General features: G+C 36.0%; 1 protein-coding gene across 5 annotated transcripts in view; it reads left to right on the plus strand.

The window, feature by feature from the left end:
- Positions 1-17,868, plus strand: part of LOC137465289 (uncharacterized) — a 66,134-nt gene extending 48,266 nt beyond the window's left edge. For all 5 annotated transcript variants that reach the window (XM_068177267.1, XM_068177270.1, XM_068177268.1 and 2 more), the window contains 12 exons: positions 311-477; positions 1,197-1,348; positions 3,892-4,057; positions 4,746-4,828; positions 5,369-5,585; positions 6,793-6,975; positions 9,778-9,879; positions 11,291-11,437; positions 13,377-13,517; positions 14,735-14,828; positions 16,334-16,412; positions 17,230-17,868. In XM_068177267.1, coding sequence (XP_068033368.1) covers positions 311-477; positions 1,197-1,348; positions 3,892-4,057; positions 4,746-4,828; positions 5,369-5,585; positions 6,793-6,975; positions 9,778-9,879; positions 11,291-11,437; positions 13,377-13,517; positions 14,735-14,828; positions 16,334-16,412; positions 17,230-17,829 — 2,131 coding nt within the window. In that variant the 3' untranslated portion in view covers positions 17,830-17,868. The remainder of the gene's footprint in view (positions 1-310; positions 478-1,196; positions 1,349-3,891; positions 4,058-4,745; positions 4,829-5,368; positions 5,586-6,792; positions 6,976-9,777; positions 9,880-11,290; positions 11,438-13,376; positions 13,518-14,734; positions 14,829-16,333; positions 16,413-17,229) is intronic.
- Positions 17,869-20,005: the final 2,137 nt, after the last annotated feature.

Here is a 20,005-nt window from a genome sequence, read left to right on the forward strand (position 1 = left end):
TGTATAAGCACAGACTTTTTATTAACCACAAAGTGAATTGGATTGCAGAACTGTTTCCAGCCAAATCTAAACATAAATTTTAATCCAGGTATCTCCCTAGCCGAGTTTAGCATGTGACTACACAAGCCTGGTACAAGGGGGCAGGGAAATTAGGAAAGGGTATTTGTTTGCACAAACATGTAATCTAAAATGTTCACTGGTAAAAAAGTCTTGTAACCTCAAAGATATATAAATAATAGCCTAACAATTTGTTTGAATTATTCTAAGAAAGTCCTCTAATTTCTAACTGCTTTTATTTTTCTCTTTTTAGGATGACTTCTCCAGATACAGTCAGATCCTGCTGGAATACAACAGAGTTGTGTTCATTTCTTTATCCTGACAATGATTATAGTAATGATTTTTGTTTTCAAGTGGAAGCTAAAAATGTTTTGGGTGCATCCTTAACAGAGTGTGTCCCTATATCTTTGCAAAAAATAGGTAATTAAAAAAGAATCAGTAAAGATTTAATTTATGACTTTTCGATGTAAAATTCTTCCAACTGGTTTGTGTTACAGCAGTAATTTTCATCAGTTTCTTTTCTCAGTTTCACCACCTCTTGTGAGGTGGTGAGAAATGACAGGGTGTTGTTTTCATGCTATGCAACATCTAACTGCAACAATATTTCTTTAAGCTAATGTCTGATATATCCATTATAAATGACCAAGTTTTTAATTATTGAGAAGTAAAGGCCATATATTCAAAATTTTTGTCAACCAACCTAATTGATACTTGGACTCTACTTTAACATTTCTGAGTGATACCAAGTATCAGTGCAACACCTGGCTGCCATGGATAGTGATACTATAATTTCTCAAGGGCCACCCATTATATGCTCTGCTATTCCACTGTCTGGTTAGCATTTGAGAGCAGATTTGTGAGTAGAATCATAGAAAGGCTTGGGTGGGCAGGGACACCTTCCACTAGACCAGGTTGTTCAAAATCCCATGTAATTAAATCAGTTATGTGTGAATTTTCTCTTACAGATAATTTCCCATATGTAGAATTATGTCTATAAAATAAACCATCACATGAATACTCTGATAGGATGTGTGTTATTGGGATAAGGATTTAACTTCTTGGAACACATACAAACAGAGAAATTCTGAACTTTTATAGAAGCATTTTCCTCTCATAATGTTTTTGTATCTTCATTCTAGAGAAATTTGCCCCTCCTGAAATACTTTCAGTTAAAAGAATCCCTGGTATAAAGCAGTTACTTGTGGTAACCTGGAAAATGCCTGAGAAGATTATCCCTGTAAAACACGTAATTTGCCAGGTTCAATACAGAAACTTGTATTCAAACTTTACTGTAAGTTACGTCATTTTCCTTTTGCATGGCAGTTTCTTTGTGACTAACTTCTTAATATTGTAAGAATTTAAGTAGAAAAAAGGTAACAAGTTGTTTGAAATAATGATAATAACCTTGTTATTTTAGTGGAATGTTATCAGGGGTACATGATCTTAAGAACATGGTTTGGTTTTCTAGGGTTAATTGTCCTTTTCCTTTTGGTCATTATCTGTTTTGGTACATATCATGCTTTTCAGTATTACTCTGTGGAAGGATGAGGGATGACCCTTGGTGGCCAAGGGATTACACTTGCAGTCAGTAACAATATTTTGTGTTTCCCTTGCATTCTGGTGTTGAAAACAGCACTCATTCAGAACCACAGTATTTTAATCTGATTAATATGGAATGATGTTAAATTTATTTTAAAGTGAATGAAAATACAAATTTTGCAAGATGAAAAATAAGGGAAGTTCTTTTCATAGTTTGTCTTTCTGACAATTAAATGGAATGGTTGTAAAAACCCCCAGTATTTGTATATTTCAGATGATCTATTCTTATGGTCTTCAATATGGAAGGGATTGTATTTGTAGTTTTATTGTAGTTTTCCAAATTAAAGAACTGGCCAAGTTTCTTGGATTGTTTTCTTAAGTTCATTGAACTGAGATGTCTGCCTTGATATTACTGTTTTACGCAGCACATGTATAATTTTGGGAGAGAAAAATTCATCAAAGTAGTAATCAGAGCTTTAGAAACATTTCTAATATTAAAGATGTTTCTTACTAGCATCCTTCTCACATTTTCAAGCATCATTACTGTAAATATGATATACTAGTTCTTGGATTCAGGATGACTGGATGGGCAGGATGGCTTAGGTCCAGTTGGGGTGTTAGAAATGGAACTAATGATTGTTTAAAAGACCTATTTGAGATGTTTATCTCTTTGAGCCAAGGCACTGGTGTCCTTGTGACACATTCTATGAGGTCCTTCTGTTTTCAACATTTGGAAAGGAACTCATAGTCCTTGGAGAGCTACTGCTTTATTGTGTATTGTGTCTAGTTTTCAGCACCTACATTAGAAATCAGCTGTCTGGCTGTTTTTGCTATCAAATACAGCCTATGTCCATTTGCTTCCTCAGCTCACACCTGCTTTTTCACACAGATATTTCAGAAGAAACAGGAGCTATCCATGACTAGTAAACACATAGGAACTGTTTCTCTGTGAGCACATCTATGCAAAAAAAAAAAAAAAAAAAAAAAAAAAACCCAAAAAAAAAAACCCAAAAAAAACCCCTAACTAAAACATGTTTGCACAAATGACAAATATCTTCTTGGCCTTTAAAGTCAACTGACCAAACCAGTCTAAATAGTTTGGTGTGAACTGTTTTTACTGAGTGAAAAACATGTGACATGTTTTTGTACTTGCATATAATAAATTTCTAATTATAATGCCATATCATTCACAGCCTTCTGGCAAGTAACTAAAACCTAGTACAAGGTGTTTCAATTTCTCTGTCAGGTTCTGCCAGAGGTGATAATAGTTTTGGAGCCTTTTTAATTTTAGATTTTTGCAGAATCTTTCACCTACAGTGGTTTGGAGACCCCTGAATTCACTCTCGTAGAAGCAGGTATTTTTTTGACAGTGAGTTTCTTGAGATCAGAACAGACTAAAATCTTCAGTTATATTAGGCAGTGCACTTCTCATTATGATGCTCATATAAGTCGATGTCTGCATTTGTTGTAGTTGTTATAGTACAGTCTGCATTGTTATAGACTGATTCGCTTTTCATTTGAAGGTTCAACTGATGGAAGCCAAGAATATCTTCACTGTGTTTTAGCCCTGTTGTGGGTGTTGAAGTGACTGAGGTTCCTTTTAAGACAAAGAAATTACTTGCATTGTCATTACTTTTCTGAACAGATACAACATAATTTATTTCTTACACTCCCACCTTCCTTCACCACTAACAGGCTTCATCTTGTTTTTTACCTCTTAGTACCAGAATTTTTTATCTTTTCATTTACCTTTTCATTTTAACCCTATGCTGATAATATCTGGGACAACCCACAACCCCACTATTGTATGGCTAACAGCTAGAAGGCCTTGTAAGTCAGAAAAGATGAACAAGACAGGAAACAAGTACCCAGCTGACTGACAAACTGTGAAGAATCCCTGGGGGAATCACTGCTTCCCGCAGGATGCTGTTGTGGGTCATTATTGTAGTAATGGCTTTAGCAATAACCACTTGCTTCCCACCAGTGGAAACTGCATTCCTCCAGCAGCTTCTGTGCACAGCTGCTCTAGAATCACATGTGAGCCGCACACTGTTCAAGCCACATGTCAGTCAGTAGAGACCTAGTTTGGGATCAAGTATTTCAGACCCTGGAGTTTTACAGAAGGAACAAAGGTGCTACACAGAAAAATGAAGTATCAAACAAGCAATCTTGAGTTTTGGAGGAGCGAGCTGGTGTACATAAAAACTGCATCTTCTGAGGATTTTTAAGAAAATAAGTAATATATCTACACTCAATTTCATATCAAATTATTTTTGTTCATGTACCTATTTCCAGGAATTTGTCAATGTCTCACTGAATTCTAAGAAGAATATAGGATCATGTAATCTCACAGGTCTGTGGGACTCCACAGACTATGCTGTTGCCATTCGGTGTGTCAATAATGAGTCAGCATTTTGGAGTGGATGGAGTGGAGAGAAAAGTGAAAGCACAGAAGAAAAAGGTAAGCTGCCTACTTGTAAATGTTTTCTTCTGTTATACTTTGAGGCATTAGGATTTAGTAGGAAAAAACTGTGTTATGGTGTATTATCCTTTATTGAATTTAGAATCCTGTTGCTTAAACAGAACATATATATTTTGTTTAAAGATAGAAGAGGAAAACTGAAAAACAACAGCAAGTATTGGAGGAGATTTGAAAAGTCATTCAAATAACATAGGACTAAGGAAGAAAACAGATGAATAGACACTGAAGAGAGGGAAAATTAAGAGTGTAGATGAAGGTTTAACAATGCAAAGTAAGATAGTAGCAGAAAAGTAGTGCAGCATGTGTGTTCAATGAAATAAATTATAAGCAGAGAAATCAAAATGCCAGTTTTAAAACAAGACTAGAAAGTCTCTTCTAGGAGACTCTAGAACTTAACAAATAAAAGCAAGCAGCAGGAAACTTTTGGGAAGAAAGAATTACCTAAGTAGGGAAAAAAAGGCATAGCACTACAGAAGATAAAACTTACTTTTAGTAAGTTTCTCTTAGACTCTGTGTTTGAAACCTTTTGATTTTTTTTCACCATATTAGAAAAATCTTTTGACTGTTTTCACCATATTAGAGAAACCTTTTGATTGTTTTCACCATATTAAACTATCTTTTTAATATACCAACAAATTGCAAGTGGGTTTTTTTTGTCTTTAAACAGCTCCTTCAGGAAAATTGGATTTGTGGAGAGTAATTGAGTCTTCACGTTCCTCAAGAAATAGATCTGTACATCTTATGTGGAAGGTAAATACATTTTTTGTGAATTGGTAATCATATTGATATCCTGTAGCTGATGTTATATTTAAGTATTTCAGTTTTGTAGGACATTCAACTGCCAGAGGCATTTGCTATTATCAGAAGAAAAATGCTCACTGAACTAAATTAGGATTGAAAAGGCTTTTGTTTAGTGAATGGTAGATGAATGGAGTTTTGTAATCTGTGTGGAAAGGGAGCATTTAATTGTGTTCAGATTACTGGAAAATCTCATTAAAAGTCCTTAAACTGCATTTAAATAATACAGTTTACCAAAGCTGTGTTTAAATTCACTTTAATCTTCTAGTAAAGTGTTCAAAGGCTCTTTACATTTCAAATCTCAGCATTTGACTTTTGAAATCCATCAAGGAAATTGTCGTGACTGTCTGTCCTGAAGATGGGCCTGAAGAAAATACCTTGCTTTTCTAAATACAGTATAATAGTTTTGTAATTTGATCTTTGATACAGCATATATTTTTGCTTGTGCAGATAAGACTGCCAAACACTTACTACTGTATATTTTTTTAATAGCTATTAAAAAGCTTTCCGCCTTCTGGGAAAATATTAGGCTACAAAATACAGTATTTTCCAGAAAAAAAGGCTGCACATAAAAGGACAAACAACTCTACTGAACAGAAAATGACCTTATTTTTAAATGAAGAGGCACATATAATATCTGTCACTGCCTATAACTCTGCTGGAGAGTCTCCTGAAGCTATTTTGAGGATTCCATCCCCTGATGAAAAATGTAAGATTTCTCAATGTCATATTTTTCTCATTAATGAAAAAGTGATTTTCATTACATCTGTTTAAGTTCTGATATAGCAGAAGCAAAAATGTGCTAAGGACTTCTGTCATATGTATCTATGTATATCTTGTCATATTTTGCCATCATGTATCATATTTCTGTTATAGACAATTATTGTTGGGGGTTTTGTTGTTAAGATATGAATACTTTGTAATGTCTTATTGTATTTCTATTGTATTACTTTCTGAGGGTTTTTTTGGTTGGTTTAGATTTTTTCCTAACTTTGCACCTCCCAAATAAATTTATGGAATGCTACCCAATTCTTTTGCATCCCTTTGTTAGCTCAGAAGATTGGTTACCACAGGGCACTATTGCAGAGTATGCAACAACATCATTCAAAGATATGATCTATAGAAGTCTCTAAGTTGTGTTAGTGGAAGCAGGGAGAGAAGCCTTGTGTTTATTCTCATTTCATATGCATTCCCAGAGTACCCATCCCACCCACTGCCAGGGTTAGGAAGCTGGTCTGCTCTAGCACAAGAGTTGCTTTCTGGCTCTTACGTTTAATTCTGACACTGCTTTGAGCCTTGTGTTGCAACATCCTGCTGCCAGCCATAATCTGACAGAGAGGTTGTATTTGACACACTTGAATCACTTCTAACAAGAGTTGTTCATGATGTAAGTGCAAGTGTCTTCCTGGAACTGCTTAATCAAATTCCATTTCTAATCAGAAAACTGGATATGTAGATTTAATGTAATTTTGTCCTAAAGGTTACTGACTACCTCCCTATCCACTTTTGCATCACACCACAAAGGTTTTTCTGATTTTTCCATGCTGTGATGTGCTTTCCCCCTACCAGATGCATCTCTTTTTTTCTCTGCTTCATTAGGTCTTTTTTGCCTCTGCTTTACCAAGTTGGGTTTTCACTCAGACTCTCATTACCTCTATTCTGCAGGCTGATGCAGAATTCACCTTTGCTTTAGTGTAATTCTTGACCTTGCTGACTTGCTTTCCTGTTCTATTGCCTTTGTCATCTCAATCAAAATTACTTATGAGCTACCTGCAAAATTGTTAGTAATTTAGTTTATAAAGTTCTGCACACTACAAAATTTGGATTCTGAAAGAGAGACTAGTTCTTGAATTCTGTATGTGTTTTTCAAGCATTTTTGAAGACAAAATTGCTGATATTTTCTGTTAAATTTTTAGCCTCTCAGATGATTGAAAAAGTGGTGACCTCTACAACAAATGAAGAAGTGGTGGTGCAGTGGATAACCTCTGAACCAGAAACAACCAAATATGTGGTTGAGTGGTATGAGGAATTGGAGATGGACCCTTTTGGTAGATCATGGCAATATGTGTCAAATTCAACAAAGTGGAAAAATAACAAAAGTATGTGTATCAGTTACAGCTGTAACAATGTACAGATGTACATGTATTTATAGGTAGATTGGAAAGAATAAACAAGGATGAACTCATTCAGCTTCCCTCAGACTGTTTTTAAACATAAGAGTATTATTATATATATATATATATATATATATATATGTATATATTATTACATGCTTTGCTGAAATCTCCGCCACTAATGTAATAGCATTTTTCATGCAACATGTAAGGTAGTGCTTGCTCTCATGTAAGATTAGGCTAGAGAATTTGTGTTAAAGCAATTCTGCGGCTTGATCTTACGCCAGTAGGGAAGCCTGTGACTGATGTGACTCTTCAATCAGAGAAATCTAGAACAAAAAAAAAAAAAAAGATTGAATATGGGAAAAGCTCATGTTCCTTCATGTGTTTTAGAGAGAGGACATCATAGTCCTCCATAGGCTGCTGGGGGATGGCCTGCTTTACCATGATCTTCACTACAGGTTGCAAAGGAAACTTTACATTCCCTGTTCCAGTATAGGTTCCCAACTATGGGAGACAGTCCTTATTGAACTTATTTGACATGAGTCCTTCCCACTGGCTGCAGTAACTCACAACTGCTCCAGTATGGCTCCCCTGTGAAGTCACAGGCATCCACCTGCTCCAGTGTGGAGTCCTCCACAGGCTGCAGGCTCTGTTGTGGACTCAATCACACATCACACTCCCTTCAACTCAAGTTCATGTTGGAGTTCCAGCCTGTCCAGTACATCAGCACAGAAAAGCAGCACTGCCCTGGCCAGCCTAGGCACATCCCCATGGCTGTTATCAAAATGTTCTCAGGCACAAATCAGTAAGGTGTTAAGCAGTGCAGCACTACAGCAAGCAAGAAAAGCAGAAAGTGGCCACTAACTATAACTAGACTCTAATACCCAGTCAGGCAAGTGAGCCCTGTGGCAAGTGCAGGAGCCTGCTTATCACTACCTGAACAGCACTAACAGCTATGAGTCTAGTACCTACCAATCAAATCTTCATCACCTCAATGGTTTGACTCCTGGCTGGCTCCCCAAAAAGGATTCATGTCGTTTAACCCCAGCAAACAGCCAAGCCCAGGCAGCTGCTCACTCACTGCCGTGCCAGTGAGATCAGGGAGAGAATCAGCAGGGTAAAAGGAGGAAGACTCGTGGGTTGAGATGGAGACAGTTTAATAGGGAAAACAAAAAGCCCTGCACACAAGCAAAGCAAAACTTCACTGCTTCCCATGGACATGGCTTCACTGCTTCCCATGGGCAGGCAAGAGTTCAGCCGTCTCCAAGAGAGCAGGGCCCCATTGCATGTAACAGTGACTTGGGAAGACAAACTCCTCACTCCAAATGTCCTCCCTTCTTCCTTCTTCCCCCACTTTATATAGTGAGCACGATGTCATGTGGTCTGGAATCTCCCTTTGCTCAGCTGGGGTCACCTGTCCTGGCTGTGTGTCCTCCCAACCTCCCAGGCACTCCAAGTCCCCTCACCACCACGGCAGTAGGAGAAGCAGAAAAGGTCTTGGCTCTGTGTGAGCTCTGCTCAGCCTCAACAAAAACATCTCTTTATTGTCAGCCCTGTGTTCAGCACAAATCCAAAGCGCAGCCCCATGCCAGCCACTGGGAAGAAAATCAACTCTACCCTAGCTAAAACTAGCTGGGGTAATGGATATATAATGGCCATTGCAATAGGTGTAAGGAACTGAAAGAGCAGCAGAAAGCTGCTATAATGCAGGAATCTGTTGATAGCCATTATTCTTGCTGAGCAAGCTGCAGAGCTTGAGAGGAATGATCTAGGAATCCCTTTACAGTGGTTTCATTCCAGGGTATGTAAAGCTACAGATAGGTCCTCTCAGAGTTGATGTGAGTTGTTGTAAGTAGTGGGTGCACCTAGTTGATTACTTGGCTCCTGGATTGTTTAGAGTTCAAAACTTAATTTCCAGAAGCTGGAACTATGTCTTGAAACATAAAATTCTACTGGAGAGATCTCACTTGCGACAATTGTGCCCTTGAGTCAGGCTGGTCAGAAGATCTGCAATTGGCATGACTAGAACATCAGTGTAGAAATACTAGAATAATAGAATATTCTGTGTTGTAAGTGGCCCAGAAGAATCACTGAAGTCTGACTCCTGGCCCCCGCACAGGAGACCCCAAAAACCACACTATGTATCTGAGAGCATTGTCCAAACCCTTCTTGAACTTCACCAGGCTTGCTGCTGTGACCACTTTCCCTGGGGAGCCTGTTCCAGTGCCCAACCAGCCTCTGGGTGACGACTCTTTTCCTAATATCCAGCCTAAGCCTCCCTGACACAGTTACTTGCCATTCCCTCAGGCCCTGAGTGTTAAGAGTGGGAGACCCCACTGCTTTTTAATCTGATGCATGAGAAGAAGTTGTCTCCTGCAAAGCAGTAAACATAAAGATACGTGAAATTAAAAATGCTACCTTCAAGTGTAATTTTATACTGGTTGTTTGAAAATAGAGACTTTCTCTAAAACCATAGGGGATTTCAAGATGAGTAAATGGATTCACATAGAGAAGTTGTTTGATGCTGAAGTATAATTACCCATTCAAACTACTTCTAGTGAAGAATGAGCCAGAAACCATGTGCTCTTACTAATACTACTGTGAAAAAATGTGTTAAAGCCAATAATGAGCATTCAAATCAATAATTGCATATTGTGCTTGCTAGAGAGTTGAAGCAAATAGTCAGTAACACTATATTTAGAATTCCCTTGTGATTTAGTCTATTTTCATTGTATTAATATCACATAGAGATTGTATGTAAATATTCTCTTCTTTCCTTTATAGAAAATTTTAAACCATTTGTATGCTATAACATCTTGGTGTATCCTCTTTATGGAAGTAATGTAGCGGCTCCATCTTACATACAAATCTATGCTCAAGAAAAAAGTAGGTATTTTAAAGTAATCATGTTGTGAAATGTGTATTGTAGTCTGTTTCTCAGGATGTATTATCTTTGACTGATTTGGTACTATCATTATTTGAAAAAGAGATGAAAGTGTTGAAAAAACTCCCAGGTTTCAGGGTTCCTAATTTCTGTTCTGTTCAGTGACAAAATTTGTCTCTAAGAAAGTATTCATTTTGTGATACAGGTGCATTGCTGCTTGCATGCACTAATTTTTTTTGAAGTTTACATATTGTATACAAAGCATTTGGAAAGAGTATAGCTACAAATATGAAAGTATTTTTTAAACTAGCTATCTCTTTAATGTTTAAAAGCTCATTTATATGTTATATAATTTTACTTGATTTTAAAGCTTGATTACATTTATCAGTCTTAATATATCAGGAAATTCTACTCATAAAATAAAATGGCGAACAAAAGTAACAAAAAGCCTACTTTTTGTTAGATTTTATAATGTAATAAAATATTTGCAGACTTGCACATAAAAAATGTTAAGACATGACGTTTGTATTTGGAAAGAAACTTTGGATGAAGTAGTGTTTTGCAGGGGAAGGGGTGAAGTTTCTTTATTTGTAGTTTATTGTCAATTCAGTGATTTGTACAACCAGCTATAAGAATGTAGTTTACCAGTAATTTTAAGATTCCATGTGAAAATGTTGATTGGTGTGTGTGTGTGTCTATGCAAATGTGCATGCATACACAGTACAATGCATCACTAAAGAGCATTAATTACCGGGGGGAGGCAATGGAGTATATTATGTTTAAGTAATAATTACTAGCACAGTCAGAACTGTGTTTTGAGTGCTTTCCTGTTTATAGGTAGCTGTGACAACACTCAAGGTTGTTAGAGAATGGGAAGGAAATTTTTAAACTGCAACACAGAAACCTCTTTCTTCAAAAAGTCACCACAAAGTTATGAGCAAGGTGTGTGAGGTGGAATTGTGTAAGCAGAAAGGCTTTGTTTAGTGTGCTGGGCAAGGCTGAGGACGCTGGGGAGGCAGGAGATGCCACTTGAATCCCAGCTCAGCCAGAGACCTTCTGCAGTCAGTGGCCTTGCACCTGAGTCTCCCCCAGGAGTGCACAAAGGATAATTTTCCTCTTGATCTCTCCCTGATGTAACAATAAAGCCTTTTAGTGATCTCTAAGTATTTGAGTACAGTAACACCTAAAACTATGCAAATGCCAGAATAGGTGAGGGGAAGTTTTATCAGAAGAATTCCTACATTAAAGAGAGTGAGAAAAGTTAAGGGCTGTGTCAGAGCACTAAGGTTACATATTTTCTCATGCATATGTTTCCCCTAATGTTACTGATATGTGTAAAATAACAGAGGCGGATAACACTGTGGTACATTGACTATTTTACTACTTTTGCTATTTCATAATGCTTCTCTGTAGAGCCATCAGAAGGACCTGTGCCTGATACAGGCATTCTGGGGAAAAATGAAGTTACAGTAAAGTGGAATGAGATTTCAAAGGCTAAAAGAAATGGATTTATCACTAACTATACAATATTTTATAAATCTGAAGATGGAAAAGAATTGAGTAAGTACACATTAAGCAACAATACTTCCAACAGGGTTATGAAATTTTCAATCTCTCTTCTATCTTGATGAACCTTTAAAGTCAATGAAAAATGGTATGACAGGAGTAAAGGAGCTAAAATATACTGGAGAATCACAGATTCTGTGTAAAGTCATAGATCATGAGGGTTCAGTGAATTTATAAGTTTCATGCATGTCCTTGGAAGGATATGTCTTCAGCTTCTGGAAAAGATTGGTGGAATTTTTCTGTTTAAGTATTTTTACTGTCAATTTTATATTAAAAGCAAATTTGGAAATAACAGTAAAATAAGCTGCCAAGGAATAGTTTCTGTGGACATAATTTTAGATCAGTTTCTTCAGATGTGTTTGATTTTCTGTGCTTGCCATTGCTTTTCTGGTCTGGAGGCTGATAGCATAAATTCAAGCATACTCGTAATCTCTACCTCAGGAATAGTGTCCATACAATCTGGCTGTGTAATGGTATCTGTCCAAAACTTCTTTAGGCTAAATCTCAGCAGAAGCTTTCATGAAAAGTGTTTGGGTGACCTAAACTTTTCTTCCTATATAGTTTATGAAGAAATCTGTTGGATCATTCAGTGCTTCCAAATTGGTTTTTTCCCTCCCTTTTTTAGACATCATTGTTATCAGGCACCTAACACGATCTCTTTTGCTAAGTTTTCAGACTTACAAATCTTGTGATGCTTGTTTCTTATGGATATCCAGTTCAGACCAGGGCAATTCCTGGTAAATTTTAGATGTGAAAGAGAAAGCTAATTATTTCTGTGAGATTTAGTCATCTGCACACAGTTTTCCCTATTATGTTGGTTTCTGAGTAATTTAATGCTGACTGCTTTGTGCAGGGTCATCTGTGAGACATGGAGCCTCATGTTACAGAGCTGTATTTCTCCATATTACTTGTAATGTAAAGCAGGCTGTGTCCCTTTTAGGGCTTCCGATTATTTTCTTTAGAAAATTAGTTGTAAATACCAGTGCAAGGGAGTTAAATTTAAATGGCAAAACGTCCTGTGCTGATGTTTTTTGAGGCTTCTCTGATGTCATGTGTTCTTGATAATAGTAGGATGTGGAGGTGTGTGCCAAGGTGACTTCACTGTTGGCCTTCTAGCACTAGAACTTCACTTTCCCACCCTTGACTTAAGAGAAACTCCGTTTATTTTAACTTGGGATGTATTGCAGTATAACTATTTCCTGGGTGTTTCTTGACAAAACTGACTGAGGAAATGAGTTGCCTTTGACTTTTTGCATCAGAAAATGTTTTAGTGACTGTAATTTCCTATATGAGAATACATTTGGTACTATTAGTAGACATAGGATTCATACCCTGCTTAAAAATTTAAAGAGGAAGCACATTGCATTAACTCCAATACTGGAGAATGTACTGGAAACACTGAGTTCTATTCATAAAAGCATTTTGAAACTTGGAAAAAAATTCCTTTAGATTTTGACTTTCCTTTGACTTTATTGGGGTGGTATCCCAGTGCTGACAGATGACATTCTTTTGGATGATCAGTGTCTAACTGCATATAGTAGAAATATAGTTGAATTTCAGAAACTACAGAAATTATTTGAAGTTCTTAATTTCTGAGCCAACTATTTTGAGGAAATAAAGTTCTCAAAGCACTGTTTTCAGTGGTAATCTGCAGGAGAACATAGTTCACCTATCTTTTGTATTAGCAAAAATATTTGTTTTAAAAAGTAAATACATAATGGTTCAGGTTTTTGCCTCAAACTTTTAAGTAGTATTGATAAATATTGTTCAGTAATTTAGGTTTTGTCTTTTAAAGGACGGGTAAGATTGCTTTGTATTTCAAGTTACTTTTAAAATAGCTTGTGATCTGTTATTATAGAAGTTGCTAAATAATTTTACAGTTCCCTGATACAACATTACTTTTGTGTGTTTACATAAATTTTCTCCTAAAAAGATGAAACAGTGAACTCTGATGTTCTGCAATACAGACTGAAGTCCTTACAGGCTAATACACAATATACTGTTCAGATCATGGCAAGCAACAAAGCTGGTGGAACCATTGGAGAGCCAAAAACCTTCAAGACTTTAAAATTGGGTAAGTAATAATCCAGGTTCCTTCTATTTTAAAAAATGGGCTTGAAAGTAAGAAATTCAGGACATTGTTGTCTAGGCATTTGTTAACTTCTGTTTGTTTTTTAAGTAGTGTTGAACCAAACAAGGAAGAATTTGAAACAGTAGTTGAATTTAACTTAATTTCACTGACAATCTCACAAACTAAAAAAAACCCTCAGAATTAGAAGTCAACCCCAAAAATCTTTATTTCCTTGTCAGTAAAGCAGTGGAATACTATGGTTATTTGTGAAAGCAGCAGTGTGTATGCTATCAGCTATGTGATGAGATGCTTAACAGTTCATTAAAATGTAGACTTTTCCATCTGTGAGACTGACAATAACCACACATTGTGTTACACCTGTTTGGGTATATAAGCTTAACTGCTAAACAACATGTGCAGAGGTTGTGGCCAGTGAGTGTGTAGGGAAATACCTTTTCCTATTTTGTACTACTTGTTTTAGCTAGATCTGACAAAGTATAATGGCAGCAGATCAGAAGCTCAGACATTTCCTCATTTCAACTTCAGGAAGAATGTTCTCAGTATATTCCTAAATGCCTCCAGTACTCTGGCACTTGGAAACTAGCTCAGAAATCTGAGCAGTTTTTCAGTCAGAGTAACTGTTTTTGTGTGTGTGTGTGTGTGTGTGTTGTGGTTTAAAATCTATCTTCTGCACTCAGTTTGCTATTTATCTTTTTGTAACTGGTAGAAGTGGCACAGACCAGCAGATTTAGGTGAGCGTAAAATAACAGATGAGCAAGAGGTGGTAGAGCATTCATCCTAGGTTGCTTTCAAAGGTTGGCATGGTATGACCCTAAGCAGCCTGATCTAGGTTTAAAGTTGCATGAAGTGATCTACAGAGATCCCCTCCAATCTAAATTACTGTGTGATTCTGTTAAATAAAGGAAATTTTAAAGTGTGATAAATCTGTTCCTAAAACATCCTGAAAAGTCTAATCATGACCTGTTTTTCTGGCTCAGTAAGTGTGGCTTGTTGGATTCTAAACACTCATCTTTTGACTTGTCTTAGAATGGGTATCCTACAGTATTCTGAGTAATTTTGGCTAGTCTTGACAGAGCTCTTTAGAATTGTGCTAATTAAGTGACTTGGATATTGAAAATTAGCTGTCTAAGGGAATACCTGAAGAAATGACAATGTGGACTAATTGGTTTTGGTTTTTATTTCTTTGCTTTTGTCTAAAGATAAAGAAGATGTCTTTTTTATTGCTATACCTGTTGAGATAAGCATTTTGTGTCTGATAGGCCTTTGGATAACGTGCGTTTTGAAAAAACATGTGTGAGTATATTTTCTACTGTCTAAAACTGAATGCAACCATTTAAAATTAGCCTGTAAAATGGGAATTTTTATTTATTTTATAAATGTTGTGTTCAAAACCAATGTCTAAATGGAAAACAAGCAATTGAAGTAACAAGTAAATAAGTGTACAGGTTATACTTTGACTGCAGTTTATGCGCTGTAGTCCAAAAATAAGTATTCATTTTAGAAAGTTTAGTAAATTGAAACAAAATAAATGAGAGAAACAGATTTACATATCACCTACATCAGTTTATTTGAAATGCCATGTACATGCCTTTTGCAGTTCCATGGCCATTTAAGTGAAGGAAGCAAACTTAAAGTCAGTTTCTGAAAATTAATAATTCCAGGAAATAAAGCTTTCTAGACATTTTTACTATGCTAGGATGGTACTAGGACATATTTCACACAGTGTCTGTTGCTTATCTTACCTATAACTATGACTCATTAGTTTGTGATGCCTCCCTTGAGCTGCAAAGGAGTAAGGAAAAAACCTAGAAATTGCATTCTGTGAAAACATTTGGATGCTTGATCACTGAGTATGGATCTGTATCTGCACATGATTCATAATCCTTTCATCTCACAGTTGTCCCCTAGATTTTAATTTTTTTTCTCTGAGCAAGGGGATCCGGTAACATTCCAAAGATGACTGTAAGGGTCTTTTTAAGGTTATAAAATATTTTCACAAGAAAAGTGACTGAGCTGTTTGGCTGATGAAAAGGTTAAAAATCTGAACTATTTTGGGGCACTCTAAGCTATTGGAACAAATACTGTTGTCAAGTGGAGAAGCATCAGGTAATAAGTACAACTGAAGCAATAATTTCCATCCCTTTTACATCTTCACCTGTGTTGAGTTTACTGAATTTTTACAACAGTAAAAACTATTTTTGTATTCTGAAGGATACTTTGAGATGCAGTAGAATGTTTATATTCTTATGTAGATAAAATTGTCATTTGAAAAGTCAAGCTAAGGACTGGTTTTCATTCCCTTGCCTCTCTGCCCAGTGTCAATGAGTGATTAAATGAATGAGCATCCTTTATCTGCTGTTCATTTAGGAACTCAGGGTAGCTCTAATGTGGTATAGTGCTAGGGTCACTTTCCTTGAACAAAGACCACCTGAGGTGGATTTTCACAGAAGAAACACCCTGAAAAATGATCGCAACAGAATTTGTATACCGTCTTATTTTGGCATGCTCTTATTTTATATGATATTTAATTGCGTAATATAATAACACTTAATATATTATATAATATACAATGGCTTTTCTGCAATGTCTCTGTAACCCAAGAGAACTTGTTGAGATCTTTTGTAATAAAAATCAGTGTACAGGAAAACAGTTTTATTGAAAAGCATTGTGTTGATGTATAACAGACTTCCTTTCTGGAAGTTCGACACTTCAGCAGTATTTGGAATTTCTGGTGATTTGTTGATTTTTAATAATCTATTTCTTTTATAATTTGGCTAAAATTCCTTTCTCAATTATAGGTTTAAAAAGGTTTGCTGGCCTGATATACCAAATCCTGAAGAAAGCCTTGCAGTGGAATGGCCACCTTCTTCATCTGTGGTAATAGCTGGAATTTTATGCATTAAAAAAGGGATCAAATGGAGAGAAAATAAATCCTTTTCTGGCAGTCATTTTAGTAATCAAAACCTCCCCTTTACTGAGTTTCCTTCTTCTTCTTAAGTGCTACAAAATGCTCTGTGTAGTATTCCAAAATAATAGAGAAGATGCATCTTCATAAAGTTTATTAATCTAATTTTTATAGGATATTGAGAAATAATGTTTTAAAGTGACAAAGTGGTAGGTGGACATGGTTCATTTCAGTAAATTCAATTTGCACAGGCTATTGAGGTTTCCGCACCTGCATACCTTCTCTCTTCTCCCCCAAAAAATGTATTGCAGCATATAGTAAGATTTGGTATATCCTTGTATTAACAGTTCTTTTTATTTTTTGAATATTTATTCCTTATTAAAGTTTTGATGTTTATTTGAATGTAGTGGAGTTTATCAAGTTTACATGAACGTGTAATTTGTGGATAATGGGATTTATACCTTTTACTCAGAAATGTCTGGTTAGATGAGAAAAGATGGACACAGTCCAAACCCGATTCTGAGCCTTCATTGAAATTCACTATTTCATTAAATACAGAAAACCTAATATGAAAGTGTTTATCAAATTGACAGAATAACATTGCCTTTTTTAGTACTCATTCACATGTAACTGCATCCCATCTGAAAAGCACGTGAACTCTTTACTAGTGCAAGTCTGAAATTGCTAGTTAAACAGAGCTCAAATAGCAATAATTTATTTATTAAAAAAACAAACTGATACATTATCTATTCCTTTATAACTCTCCAATTTATCTCTTTGTATTGACAGAATAATTCATTTTTGAAGAGAATGTCATCTCAGACTAAAACTGTAGACTTTGAAGACATAAATGTTTTGGAATATTGTTTTCCTGAAGAAAGTCGGGAAGGATCACTACTAATAAATTATGAAAACCATGTTTCTGAATGTACTGATATTAATACAAAAGGCATAACTAACAGAGATGAAAAGATACTGCATAATGAAGAGAACAAAGCTGCTAAAAGTTTTCCCCCATCTATGCCTTATATAATTACTGATCAATTTACCAGAAGTCAAATGCATTCAGCTTTGATACCAGTGAAGGAAGTCCAGCCCATAGAAGTGGTGGCAAATGATTTGTGTGGATCCCAGCAGAATCCAATTAAAAATGAAGAAAACAATGATGAAGAAGTTTTAAAGCTGGAAGATTTCAGTGAAAAAGCACTGTTCAATCCGTATCTTAAAAATTCAGTTAAAACAAGGGAATTTCTTGTTTCTGAGAGCTTGCCAGAACACAGTACAGAAGAACGCAAAAGCCAGTCGAGTGTCTTATCTCCTATTCAACCAAATGTTCCAGGACAATCCTACATAACAGTGGACATGTTCAGGCTGGCCAAAGGTCAGTAGCATGAGAGAACTCCATCGTAAAATCCTCCTGTGAGACATCCCTTGCTCACACGCATTCACATGTTCTAAGGTGGCTGATCTCAGTTAATTTGGATGGGAACATCCTCTTCCTTCAAATAGTTGTGAAGTAATTTTTACAATGTGTGTGTACACATCAGAGTTCACTTTCAGTGTGGATGTTTGAGGTTTTTGTAGGTTTGTTTTTTTGTTTTGGTTTGTTTTTTTTTTTACCAGATATGCCAGTAGTGAGACAAAAGAAATAGCTTTTGTTTTTTCTTCTTAGCTCTCCTGTATCAACCTGCTAAAACTGATATTTGCTGTAGGAGCATCCAGCAGTGCAAGCAGCTCATCTTTCTCCCCACACAACTAGTTCCCAAGGCTCAGCTCTGATAGGGAAACATGGGCAGACTTGAACAGAGTCGGAATCTGCTGAATTGTTCCTTCAGTTACATGAAGCAGAACTACTGTCCTGTTCTTATTTCCCTTGATTGTTTTTCATCTGGTTTTACATATCATGTTCCTCTTGTTTTACAAATATTTTCTAGATTTCAGGAGTTGTCTATTTGTATCCTGACTCTTGAATTAATAGTTTGGCATATAGTTTCTTGTCTTTAATGAGAGTATATTTGCTATGTTATCTGTTATTTTGGAAAATGTGTTATGCTTGCTATGTTGCTTCCTTTCCTTTCTCATGGTTTTAATAGTCCTCAGCATTTTGTGCTGTTTGTTTTTGTTTCTTTTGTTTGTTTCCTAAAAACAAACAGGAGAAACAAAAGCTTAAAACTGCTTATTGAAGGATAACTTCTTACCTTCTTGTTCTGTGCTTCTAATTTGTTTCAGTTTAAAACTGTGTTTCTCAGTTGAGATATTGATATTTTGAACTGAAAAAAACCAACTAAATATGTCATATTGTGTTAGAATAAACACTGTGTTAGGAAGTTATTTTTCAGGGAGGTAATGAAAAAACACTAAGTCTATAAAATCTTCCCAGATATTCTCTGGTAATTGATTTAGGATTAGGTATTTCTACATGAAGGATATAACTTTTGTCATTTGTTTTATGATTTTGTTAAGTAATATATCTAATTATAGTTTCCATTTTACAAATCAGCAATTAAGCAGTGAAACACTCGATCACACTAATTTTTTAACAAGAACGAGGCCATTATTGTAAAACTCTTAGTGAAATACTCTGCTAAATAACAGGTTTAAAAATATAGAGAGTCAAATGAATTGTATTAGAAGGGGGTGTTCAGTTTGACACATATGGGGTATTTGGCAATTTTAAAACTTTGAGCTATTCTTACAGTGTTTAGAAGCTTGATGTCATCAGTCTTGTTTACACAGGATTGTAGTTTGCACAATTACAGATTTCTTCCAGGGTAAAAAAAGATACAGGAGTTATGGGGATAGAATAATGAGAGACAAATGTAAATAGGATTAGAAAGTGTTTCCTTTCTGTGCTGGAAGAGGAGTAGAAGAATTAAAAATATATTGTAAGCATGAATGAGGAGGCTGAGCCTTTCCCTGGATGCAGTGGCTATTACTTGCATTGTTTTGGTGAAAACAGTGTGAAGTTTTGCATTTAGGATCTTCTTCTATAGTTTGGAAGCTGCTTTAACTTAGAACAATGTTCCTCTAGTTGCCAAGAAAGGATGGGAAAACAATTTCTGTAAATGTTCCTTAGCTAGCAACACGGATTTCCACCTCTCATGTTTGTTGGATCACTTTCTCAACCACAGTGCTCCAAGATGAAATGAATATATGTTTGCTCTTATAAGCCCTTGCTCACTTAGGTAAGTCATATTCTGAAATTAGGAAAGGTTTGGTTAGGTCAGTGTTTTTTTTCTGCATCTTCAGTTGGTTCTAGACTTCTCACTCACAGCAATGTTGTTGTCTCCCCAGGCTCAGAACTCACTGATTCCATCGCAGCAATTTTTTTGCCTTAAATCTCAGTGTTTGTTTTAATATCACAATATACAAAAATAAACACATGCAGAGATATTTTGGGCCTTTCTAGGAATTGTTTAGCAGCCATATGAAAGCTACGTATTCTGAGTTGTGTGTTTGAGACAGGTAAAAAGTGAAAATGCAACCTTTACGGGATCATTAGAGAGGGGAGGTTCATGCTGGGTGGCTTGGCTAGGTTATCCTTCTAACAATTCTTAGGTTCTGG

Source organism: Anomalospiza imberbis, chromosome Z (genome assembly GCF_031753505.1).
Source record: "Anomalospiza imberbis isolate Cuckoo-Finch-1a 21T00152 chromosome Z, ASM3175350v1, whole genome shotgun sequence".
Classification (NCBI taxonomy): Eukaryota; Metazoa; Chordata; class Aves; order Passeriformes; family Viduidae; genus Anomalospiza; species Anomalospiza imberbis.